This window comes from Ipomoea nil, unplaced genomic scaffold (genome assembly GCF_001879475.1).
Source record: "Ipomoea nil cultivar Tokyo-kokei standard unplaced genomic scaffold, Asagao_1.1 scaffold0465, whole genome shotgun sequence".
Lineage (NCBI taxonomy): Eukaryota > Viridiplantae > Streptophyta > Magnoliopsida > Solanales > Convolvulaceae > Ipomoea > Ipomoea nil.
Genome location: NW_017616893.1, coordinates 230,678 through 243,220, shown reverse-complemented (window position 1 = coordinate 243,220; position 12,543 = coordinate 230,678). Strand labels below are relative to the sequence as shown.

The following is a 12,543-nucleotide window of genomic DNA, read 5'->3' as shown; positions in this document are numbered from 1 at the left end:
AATTTTAATTTTGTATGTTATGAAAATAGATACTTGACCAAATATATAAAATAACAACTATATTATTATATTGTACAATATACCATTTTTTTATTTTTTCTATTTTAATTTTAAATTCATAATAACAAAAAAATTTAAGTGCAACGCACGGGTAAAACACTATATTTTAAAAAATACAATTCTATAAATATCATAAATTAATTAGTAAAATATCATTTATGTTCATAATAATTAAAGAAAAAAATAAAATAAATAATTCAAATATGTGAACCAATAATTTCGAAATGAAATTAATATACAGTTACAAATAAATATAGCATAATTATATTTAATTTAATTTTTTTTGAAGGCTAATTTAATTATTTTTAATTCCCTTAATGATATAACTTTTCTTTATCAAATTTTTATGGGAGACTAAGGGAGTGTTTGGATTGCTAGAAATTATTATTTTTTAAATATTTACTAATAAAAAATATTTTTAAAATATTTTTAACCCCTCATAACATGTGTAAATCTTATATTTTTTAAAAATAAAATTTGATAAATATCAAAAATTAATTAGTACAATATCATTTCTATTTATAAATTAGAATAATTAAAAAAAATTCAAATATGTGAACTAAAGATTTGAAAATGAAATTAGTATACAGTTACAAATAAATATAACATGATTAGATTTTACTTTAAATAGTTTTAATTTTCTTAATTAAATGACTTTTCTTTATCAGTTTTTTATGGGAGGCTAAGAGAGTGTTTGGATTGTTGAAAAATATTTTAAAATAAAAATACATACAAATACAAAATAATTTTAAAATATTTTTTAACCCATCATAACATGTGTAAATGTTATATTTTTTTAAAATATAATTTTATAAATATCATAATTTCTGTTTATAATAGTTAAAGAAAATAAATAAATAATTCAAAGATGTGAACCAATGATTTCAAAATGAAATTAATATATAGTTACAAATAAATATAGCATGGTTAGATTTACTTTAATTAGTTTTAATTTTCTTAATTAAATGATTTTTATTTTTCAGTTTACATACTAATAAAAAATAATTTTAAAATACTTTTTAACCCCTTCATTATATGTGTAAATGTTATATTTTTTAAAAAATATAATTTGATAAATATCATAATTTTTGTTTATAATACTTAAAGAAAATAAATAAATAATTCAAAGTGAAATAAATACTTTTTAACCCCCATCATAACATGTGTAATAGTTATCTTTTAATTAGTTTTAATTTTCATAATGAAATAAATTTTATTTTTCAGTTTTACAGAGTAAGGGAGTGTTTGGGTTGCTGGAAAATTTTTTAAAATTAAAAATATTTACTAATAAAAATAAATTTAAAATATTCTTTAATCCCTAAACATGAGAAAATTTTATATTTAAAAAAATATTATGTGATAAATATCATTAATTAATTATTGCAATATCATTTGTGTTTACAATGAGAATAATTAAAAATAAATAAATAATTCAAATATATATGTGAATCAATGATTTCAAAATAAAATTAATATATAGTTACAAATAAATATAGAATGATTAGATTTACTTTAATTAATTTTAACTTCCTTATTGAAATGACTTTAATAAAATTAAAATCCTCCTTTACAACATTTCAACCCAATTTAATACGAATACTAATTAATTAGTAAAATATTAAGAAAACTTAATTGGTAACAAAATTTTATATGAAAATTAACTAATATCTAATGAATTGTTACCACATATTAAAGTCAATATGTACATAAAAATGGAAAATTGTTACCAAATTATGAGAATAATTAAATTATTATAATTGTGAAAATAATATATACAAATTCTGCGTAACAAATGAGAAAATTTATTTGAAATTCTGCGTAATTTTATAAAGAAATAATAATTTTCTTAATTATTATTTACACCAATTTATACTATTAATAAAAGTAAAATCCTCATCTTCCACATTTTCGTCCAAATTAATATGAATATTAATTAATTGGTAAAAAAAAATCAATAAAGCTTAATTGGTAACAAAATTTTATATGAAAATTAACTAAAGTTAATATGTACTTAAAAACGGAAAATGGTTATCAAATTCTGAGAATAATTAAACCATTATAATTTTGAGAATAACGGAAATAAATTTTGCATAATAAATGAGAAAATCCAATTGAAATTCTATGTAATTTTATAAAGAAATAATAATTTATTAATTATTATTATTTACACCAGTTTATATCAAAATTATTAATAAAAGTAAAATCTTTAATTAAAATGTCTTTCACCCTTCTGATACGAGATTGCCCTTCAAGTTCTAACGAAAACAATTAACGTTGATGCTCGCATATATCATGACTATCAACAAAAGTCAGGGTCAAACACTAACTCATGTTGAGTTATTACTGAAAAAACCAATCTTTAATCGTATGTGACTTTTTCCCGAGTCACACCATCCTGATGGTCTGATGGTTTTAACTCTAGACGGGGATGGATAAAATTCCGTTACTACTACTAATGTCGTCTACAAAGAGATTTTCAATAATATATAATTCAAACCATCCGTATTATGTTTTTTTTTTTTTTTTTTTTTTTTTTTTTTTTTTTTTTTTTTTTTTTTTTGTATACAAAGATGACAAAATTGTTATATATCTACATAGAAAAAATATATATCTTCCGTATAAATAATTTCTATAACTGAGTTGCTAGACAACGAGCTAATTAGTCCAATTAATATAAATTCTAAACATTGATATATAAAATCTCTAAAGTTGCAACACCGAATGCCTATATCTACACGTTAGCTATTAATTAGGCAATTATTTACTCGAATTCAAGCATTGATAACATCAGAAAACATAATCGGTGCAACTCAATTCTTCAATTATATTATATAATATTCGATGTCATAATTTATACAATTGTATATCGATCTAAATATTTTTAAAATATTATAACAAATCCAATCCGTGCAACGCACGGGCGCAAATACTAGTAGTATTAAAAAAAAACATCATAACACAGTAAATAATTATTCTATTATTTTTAGAATTCATCCCCATACCGAATCAACATTGTAGAGGCTCCCAGTCCCAATAATATAGTGAAGAAACATGGGACTTTATGTGTTTTAGCTTGCTTGAGAATTAATATCAGGCCTCTCAATGAAAACACCAAGTTGGTTATATAAAAGTTACCATAACGATTATAGAAAGAAGTAATGTAGTATTGTTAAGAGTCTTTAATTTGAGTACAAGATTTAGAGTGTGATCCCCTTGTTATTTCAAGGGTTCAACTTTTATACTATATCCTGATCGATCATTAAGTATAATGGTTAATTACAATAATGGGCACAACGATTCTTCTCAATAAGTAGAACATCTCCTTTCAGTAGGTGTTATGGCTGCTCAGTAATTGATGCTCTCTTCTTCAGAAGTGCGATGACCCTCCATAACTCTTGCTCTTTGATGAGGCGGTACTCTAATATAATAACTGCATTAGGCTCTACATTAAGTGCACCATTCTACATGGTCTTTACTTGATCGTTAATATTTAACTGTGTTAATTGTTTTGACTTCTCTATGTTAGTGTTTCGAATCGTGTCTAGTACCTTGTCCAATTATCTGTCAAAGTAAAATCCTAACTGAATTTAAGGCCTTGTTTGGTAAAAAATTGGCCTATAGGCCAATTTTTGACTTATTTGACCATTATTAATTGTTAATTGTTTGATTTAGTTAAAATATTAATATAGATGTCTGGTTAATTAGCTTTTTGCAACTCCAAAAGGCTAAAATTCAAAAAGGTACTCCAAGCAACTTTTTCAATTAACTTTTTGAGAAAAGAAATTATACCAAACAGCTATCAGCAAACAGCTAATTTACCAAACACTTTTCTAAAATCAGCTAATGTTATTAACTATTTATACCCTCTAATTAACACAATCAGCTAACAGCTAACATCTATCAGCTAACAGCCATTTTACCAAACAGGGCCTAAAAGTTTTGTTACTTTGAGACTAAAAGTATGACTTATTTGAAAACTTAGAGGATATATTATACAATGACAAAATGCTGGCCATGGGGACTAAAATGATTAGTGATGAATAATTAATAGATTAAAATTGCATTTTTTGTCCTTTTAAAAAAAATACTCCTTATATAATATGAATTTTACTATATGTACTTCCAAATTCTACTCCCTCACTTTTATTTCATAATGTGATAAGCAAAGATTATATATTTTCATCATGTGGGTCTCAAGAAAAATGTCTACATCAAAGATGGGTGAGAGGGAGTAAAAGTTGGAAGTAAAAATTTAAATAAGAGTCCTATTTTTCATATTAGGCTCTGTTTGGCAAACCTAATTGAAAAGCTATAAGCTAGGAGCTAAAAGCTGAAAAGCTATAAGCTCGGAGCTGAAAGCTGAAGAGTTGTTAAGCTAGCTGTTATGATTGAAAGTGTTTGGTAAAATTAGCTTTTTGATAAGCTGATAAATGTAAAAAGACTAAAAAGGACATGTTCATAAAATTTAAATTAGTTTGTTTACATATTAAAATTTAACATTTTATCTTTAAAAAAATTAACATTTTGAAATAAAACTATTAGCATAATCATGATCTAGCATCTCATAATGAAGTAGCAATATTGTTGCAAATTTCATAATAATAATAATAATAATAATAATAATAATAATAATAATAATAACAATTACGGTGAAGGTTGCGGATAAAGGAGAAGAGAAAATGGTTTTAATTGGGAAGGTTAAATTATGTCATTTCTTTAAAATAATAAGGGTAAAGATGGAAAAAAAAAAAGTTAAGAAGTTAGGAGCTTATTTTGAAACACGTTCTGAAATAAGTTCTTATTTTAAGCTAAGAGCTTATTTTGGGAACATTACCAAACAGAGCTATATAGCCCATTAGTAGCTTAAAATAAGTTATAAGCTCCTAAATAAGCTCTGTCAAACAGAGCCTTAATCCATGTAGATTAAAATTTCTTCTTCTTTTTTTTTTTTTTTTTTTTTATAAATCCTTTTTAAAAATACTCGGTATATAATAATGAAGAATACTACATATTCTCATTTCTTATTTTCAACTTTTACTCTCTCTCACAAATCCTTGATGTAGACACTTTTTTTGTAACTCGAAAATATCTAATCATTGTTTTTCACATCATGGAGTAAAAGTGATGAAGTAGAGTTTGAGAGTACATGTAGTAGAACTCATATAATAATGCGGGGGTACGGTTGACATTTCCATCAACATACATTTCCTTTGCTTATAAAACAAGAGACTCTTGTTGATATTTTGTGCAACCCAAACCATGGATTTCCTCTCTCCACCATGCAATAATATTATTACAATTATTTCTACTTTAGCATGCACCTTAGTGCTTCTCTTCTTTCTATGCAATAAGCTGTTTCATGCAATTATGCACAAACCCAATAATGGGCGTAACCAAAAAGTGGCACCAGAGCCCTCCGGTGCTCTACCCATACTCGGCCATCTCCACCTTCTCATCGCCGGCGGGAAGCCTCCTCACTTGATCCTGGCAGCCATGGCCGACAAGTACGGCCCAATCTTCCGAATCAGACTGGGCGCCCAACAAACCTTCGTAGTTAGCAACTCAAAAATCGCCAAGGAATGCTTCACAACAAACGACAAGTCACTCGCCACTCGCACCAAAGCCCTCGCCTCCGAGATCATGGGCTACAACTACACCATCTTCGCCGTCGCACCTTACGGCCCCTACTGGCGCCAGATCCGAAAGACCGTCGTGCTGGAGTTGCTGTCCGGTCGGAGAATTGATTCTCTGAGACCTAAGAGGGAATCCCACGTGAGAAAATCCATCAAACGCATGTTCGAACATTGGTCCGACAACAAGGACGCGGCCACCGGCGCCGTGACTGTGGAGATGAAGCAAACATTCGACAGGTAGGGCTGTTAACGAACCGAATATAAATAAAGGAAGGTTGTTAAGAATTTTGGAGTATTCGTGTTCTGTTAAGGTTTTTGAAAATCTTGTTCATGCTTCATTTGTTAAGCGTTATTAGTGTTTGTTAACGTTCACGAATAAACACTAAACGAGCTTATTCACGAGCTCTTAACAAACGAGCCTACAACTGTTCAGACTCTGTTTGTATATAAATCCAACTCTAAAATTTGTTCATTTATGTTGGTTTACTTTAATAAACGAACATAAACTAACACGAACACCAGTAGTTTACTGAAAGTTCTGTTCGCTAACACCCCTATCGATAGGTTGGTGACCAACATGTTGGTGTCGATGTTGTTCGGAGAGGACGAGGTTGAGGAAGAAGGGAAGCTGGATAAGTCCATCCACAGGCTGTTCCAGCTGTTCGGAGAGGCGGTGGTGGCGGATTTTATCCCGTGGCTGAGATGGTTGGACATTGGGGGATACGAGAAGGCTATGTGGCAGACCGCCATGGAAATGGACAACTTCGTGAAGAAGTGGATGGAGGAGCATAGAAGAAAAAGGAATTTTAAGTCTAAGGAAGAAGACGACTTCATGGACACCATGTTATCACTATTTGATGGTGTACCCAATCAAAGTCTTCCACATGGATATGATACGGATTGTGTTATCAAATCTACTTGTCTGGTATGTATAGACCGGCCTTTTTCACTTTTTTTTGTACTTTTTTAGTCCAATTTTATTATTTGTCGTATTGCCTATTTATTACTAGTCAAAATACTCATAAATATATTGAGACTAAAATACTAAATACTTCTTTTTAAAAAAAAAAAACATTTTTTTGGTGAAAAATATAATAGTTGTTGACTCATAAAAAATATTGTGATTTGTGTTACAAATAAGCTATAAATTCCTTTTCAAAAAAAAAAAAAAAAAAAGCTATAAATTCTATTTGATAAAATATAGGGAGCTTAAAATAATAATTTACTTTGAAATGGTACTCGCGTTTCAACATAAGCTAGCTTTTTGTTTGTTTGTTCTTTTTTTTTTTTTTTTTTTTTTTTGTCTTTTTTATCTTTATTAATTTACAAAAATGGCACCATCTATCCTTCATTAATCAAAATCTTAATATCTTAATTTATCTTTTTTTTTTTTTTTTTTGTCTTTTTACACTCATCACTAATTCAACAATTAATTTACAAAATATTTTTATTTCAATTATTTAGCTCATTAACTACTAGCTTTTCAGTTTTCAGGTTTCAATTAGCTTTTGAGATATCTGGTCGCATGCAAGACTAAAAATTATAAATAATATTCATTCTATATGATTTTATGAGTTTAATCCGTTAAAGTGAAGTGACTTACCTAATTGTTATATAATTTAGTATTAATGAATAAACCATACATTATGGCCAAACACATTGTGCTTAGATGATATTTCTGTAACTTTCCTTGAGGGAAGGTCACATATCGAACCCCGTTGATGGGGTATTAACTATTAGAGCTGCAACAAATAAAGAAAGTTATACTATACGTTAGAAGACATTCACTACTGGAAATTATGGAATTTCCGACCACCTGAAAGTGAAGTCGAAAGCAAAAAGTGATCGGAAATAGCTATAAAGGTTTTTCCGGATACCAAAAGTGGTTGGAACAAGGCTTTCGACTTGATTTAAGATCATTTTCAAGTGATCGGAAATTTCATAATTTTCAGCAGTGATTTACACTACATTTCTTTAAATAATAAACATTAAAATTGAGAAATATGAATAATCTCTCTTCTCTTTTTTTTTGCAGACCATTTTGTTAGCTGCCACCGACACAACTAGCATAACATTGGCATGGGCTCTTTCATTAGTACTAAACAACTACAAAGTGATGGAAAGGATCCAAGATGAGTTAGACACCCATATTGGAAAAGAAAGATGTGTTGATGAATGTGACCTAAAGCAATTGATATACCTACAAGCTGTGATTAAAGAAACGTTGCGATTATATCCGCCAGCCCCGCTTGCATTACCTCATGAAGCCATAGAAGATTGCACCATTGATGGCTACCACATTAAAAAGGGCACCCGAATAGTGCCAAACTTAATGAAGATCCATCGTGATCCAATGATTTGGGCAAATCCAAATGAATTTATACCTGAGAGATTTTTAACTGATCACAAAGACGTTGATGTTAGGGGTAATCATTTTCAGTTGATTCCATTTAGCAGTGGTCGAAGAATGTGCCCTGGCGTATCTTTTGGCTTACAAATTGTTCAATTAACACTGGCTAGCCAAATTCATAGTTTTGATATGAAAAGGTTATCAAATGAACCAATCGATTTGACTGAAAGTGTTGGATTAACTAATCAGAAGGCCACTCCACTCCCAGCCCTCCTTGTACCGCGCCTAGCTTCAAATTTATATGGTTGAGCAAAAATAAATTAGTACTTTTATTCATGTATGTATCCATCAAAATGTGTGTTATATATAAATCTAAAGTTCATAATATATATGTATGTGATAAGATACTGTTGTTAGACATATATGGCTAAGGAGTCAATCTTTATTGTTTTGGGCATGGATTCCTCATTAAATAATAAATGTCTTTATTTACTTTATTTTAGCTTAATTAATATTTGACATTATTTCGTACAATTTTCTCAATTCTTAATTCTTAAGAGTTAAGAATATGAGTGACGAAGAATTTATTAACGAATTATTGTATAAATATTCTTAGTCATAGGAATTCTAATTTAGCATTACAATACTGATAAGATTAGCACATTGTCCTTCTTATGGTGAGTGTTATGCCATTTCATATGAGATGCGGCGAGAGAACATGTGGATGATTGTTAGAAAACAAGTCATTGAACAATGACTACTTACAACGTAACGTACCGCATGGTGTTTACCTACGTGTTATCGGTATGTTTTGTTATAAGTATGTAATAATCCTTTGACTTAAGACGACATAGTTATCTCGTACATATGGTGTATTAATTAGTTTTTGCCAGTATGCATCTTTTGATCCTTATAGAACTATAAGTGTACTTGGTGGCTTAGTTCAGTATTGTACGGAGACATGTGTGCGTTCAGTAAAAGATCCACCGTCTTGAGGTAACAAGGTTGTTCTAGTCTATTCAATAATCTTACAACGAGAATCTCTAGCCAGAGTATAATGAAGTTAGACTTCATAAAAAGAATTTTGAATAGACAAATTAAATCTGATTTATGGGTTTGACCAAGTTTGGTCAAGACCTTTGCCTGGTTCGGAATAAGTATTATGTGAGAGGAATGTTACATGATATTTGTAACGGAAAGATTCAGTATAATATATACATATATTTCATTGCCAACTAGATAGTCACGGCATACTATTATGTGTCATTCATGACTTACGAGTTATTAAATATTACTCGTTACTAGTTTAACTATGAACCTAGAAAGTCACACGTTAATGATTCATGATAATATTGAGAATTTAATATTTTCCTATTTAAAATTACTATAAACCATTAAGGTGATTGAACAGTACAAGGACAGAAAAAGCATACAAGAACGCTACTTTTTTAATTGAAATTTCAAAATGCTAAAATTTAAAAAGTTGTTCAAAACAATTTTTTGAGAAAAGAAATTATATCAAACAGCTATCAACTAAGAGCTAATTTACCAAACACATTTCTACAATCTCAACTAGTTATACTCTTTAATTAACTCAATCACCTAACAGCTATCAACCATTTACTAAACAGGGCCTATATGCGCTTCTAAATTTTACTCGTTAATGTGATGGACATTAATAAATTACTTTTTTATGTGAGTTTCAATGTAAATATCTGCATCAAAGTTTTGTGTATAAAAATAAAAATTGAGAATAGATAATAAAAGTACACATAATATTTTTCTAATTATGTAAATATGTAATGATCAAATGTCCCTACTACGTGTGTATTCCAGACTGCTAAATATGGCTTGTCCGATCCAAGAGTGAGCATTTTTAGCAATATATTTCATTTTTTATATTTACAAGCACCTGTTGATATTTGAAGTGATAGTTATAATGTGAGATGTGTGTTGTAAGTTTTTTGAAATATATGGTGCTATATTAGAAATAGGCCGAAATAATATCTGGTGGGTGTAAATCCCAGTACATAGCAGCAGGTTGCTGATAAGCCGTAGTAGCTAAAGCATGAGCTAAATAGTTATCTAATCTAGAAATTAAACGAAACGAACAAGACTGAAATAAAGATGCAGTCAGCCTGCAGCTGTCAATGGCATAGCCTAGGTACGTACGTAACGCAACCGTTGGTGTGGTAAGATAGCGATGTAGCGTTAGACAATCCGTGTATATCTCGACATTTTGTTCTCCCCGATCCTTCAACCATGATAGAGCCTCCTTGCATGCCAATGCCTCGGCCATAAGCGGCGAGGTACAATTCCGGAGTGGTCCGGCGTGAGCCGAAACATAAGCTCCTCCTGTGTCCACTAGAACAGCTCCACCCGCAGCTTGGCCTGTCTCTGGCAAAAGTCCCGCGTCGACATAACAAATCTTCTTGGGCAACTGCGGCTCGGCGGTGTGAGGATGGCCTTGGTTCAGTTCGGCAGCTTCCAGCGCCAATTGTGGCTCGGTCGACAGTGGGGCGGCACGGGCTACGGGTGTTGGGTGCACCCGGGTCCACGACTCCTTGGCCGCAGCAGCAATCCTGAGTATGGTGATTGGTCGTGGTAACTTTGCTTCCCAAACCGCCATATTCCTTGCTCTCCATATATTGTAAATAATTGCTGCTGCATATAATATTCCATCAGAGTCTAGAACATTTAAAAGCTCACCAAACCAAACATGAAAAATATTTGTGTCAATGCTAGGGATTGTAAGGTTGGATTGTTCCCAAATGTTCCTTGCAAACTCACACAACACTAGGGCATGCATTGTGTGTTCTTGAAACATTCCACACATAGCACAATGTGGATCCACATCCACTCTCCTTATAAGTAAGTTGGTTGTGGTAGGCAAAATATCACTAATGGCTCTCCAGAGTAGCATTTTCCACTTTGGGGGGATTTTGAGCTTCCAAAGTTTCAACCATTTGGCAAATGTCCCATTATCCTCCTGATAATTTCCAACAATTCGCCTGTATCCATCTTTAACAGAATATATTCCCCTTGGGTCTCCATGCCAGTACCAAGTGTCATCATAATCCGGGGATACAGGTATTCTCATAATATTCTCCACATCATTAGGTTGGAATAAATCTGTTAAAATTGAGGGATCCCATGTGCCAGTTTGTTGATCAATCAAACCTGCCACTCTGGCTTCCTGTAGTTGTGCTGGCATTTCTGTTTGTATCATAGGGTCATGTTCATCTTGTAACCAGGGGTGAGCCCATATGAGTGTAGACTCTCCGTTACCAATTCTGCGCCTTACCCCACTACAAACTATACTCTTTGCTGCCATAATACTTCGCCAGCAGAAGCTGGGGTTATTTCCTACCTGTGCATCAAAAAAAGACCCCTTAGGGAAATATCGGGCCTTATACACACGAGCCACTAAAGAATCAGGTTTAGTCAACATCCGCCATGCCTGTTTTCCCAGCATTGCCAGATTAAACGCACGTAAGTCCTTAAAGCCCAAACCTCCATATTACTCGTAACATTTATTATATTTGTATACAATACTTGGTAAATAAATAAATAAATAAATAAATATATATATATATATATATATATATATATATATATATATATATATATATATATATATATATATATATAGACACACACACACACTATTATTTTTAAAAAATTAATATAACTAATATTTAATTTTAATATTGGGCATATTTTTACGCATCGCGCATATAAAATACTAGTATATATATATATATATATATATATATATATATATATATATATATATATATATATATATATATATATATATATATATATATATACTAGTATCTTTATGCGCGATGCGTAAAAATATGCCCAATATTAATACATTATATTAAAATTTTGAATTTATTTAGATTTTAGATATTTAAATTATTCTAAATAATAATAATAATAATAATAATAATAATAATAATAATAATAATAATAATAATAATAATAATAATAATAATAATGTAAACCTTTTTTTTTTTATAAATTTGATATTTATATTTATGAAATAATTAACATATAACTCAAATATTTAATGTGTATATATTATTATTAATGAAGAAGATAAGAAAATATATGGTGGATGCATGTGCAAGGTAACAATAGTGGAAAAGATAACGGGAGTTATAACGGTAGGGGTATGTTTGTCCAAAATATTGTAATGTACAACCTTTATAGCATAATGTACAAAAAAAATTTAACAGAAAAAACGGACATAAATTAGGGACATAACTTTCATTCACACTTATTATGTTTTTAGATATATATAATTGTATAATTCATATTAATATTATTGAGGTATGAATTATAGAAATGATAAATTACTAAATATAACTATGGTAACATTTTAATTAAAACCTAAATGAATTTAAACTTACCATTGAAGGATGTAAGAAAAATTATTATGTATGCATGTACATGGTAATAATAATATGGAAAGATAACAGAAGTTATAAC

General features: G+C 29.9%; 2 protein-coding genes across 2 annotated transcripts; one reads left to right on the top strand and one right to left on the bottom strand.

Moving 5' to 3' along the window:
* Positions 1–5,313: 5,313 nt before the first annotated feature.
* Positions 5,314–8,486, top strand: LOC109173025 (cytochrome P450 CYP82D47-like). Its single transcript, XM_019322282.1, has 3 exons — positions 5,314–5,930; positions 6,258–6,618; positions 7,729–8,486. Exons 1-3 carry the CDS (start codon positions 5,320–5,322, stop codon positions 8,350–8,352), a joined length of 1,596 nt encoding a protein of 531 aa, XP_019177827.1. The 5' UTR covers positions 5,314–5,319; the 3' UTR covers positions 8,353–8,486.
* A 1,642-nt stretch (positions 8,487–10,128) lies between these two features.
* On the bottom strand, positions 10,129–11,518 carry LOC109173035. Its single transcript, XM_019322296.1, has 2 exons — positions 10,216–11,518; positions 10,129–10,133 (listed from the first exon to the last, which is right to left on the bottom strand). Exons 1-2 carry the CDS (start codon positions 11,516–11,518, stop codon positions 10,129–10,131), a joined length of 1,308 nt encoding a protein of 435 aa, XP_019177841.1.
* Between the last annotated feature and the right edge of the window lie 1,025 nt (positions 11,519–12,543).

Coding starts and splice junctions, on each gene's coding strand:
- LOC109173025 (XM_019322282.1), top strand. CDS start 5,320: ATGGATTTCCTCTCTCCACCATGCAATAATATTATTACAATTATTTCT. Junction 5,931..6,257: donor ATGAAGCAAACATTCGACAG/GTAGGGCTGTTA, acceptor CCCTATCGATAG/GTTGGTGACCAACATGTTGG. Junction 6,619..7,728: donor TTATCAAATCTACTTGTCTG/GTATGTATAGAC, acceptor TTTTTTTTGCAG/ACCATTTTGTTAGCTGCCAC.
- LOC109173035 (XM_019322296.1), bottom strand. CDS start 11,518: ATGCTGGGAAAACAGGCATGGCGGATGTTGACTAAACCTGATTCTTTA.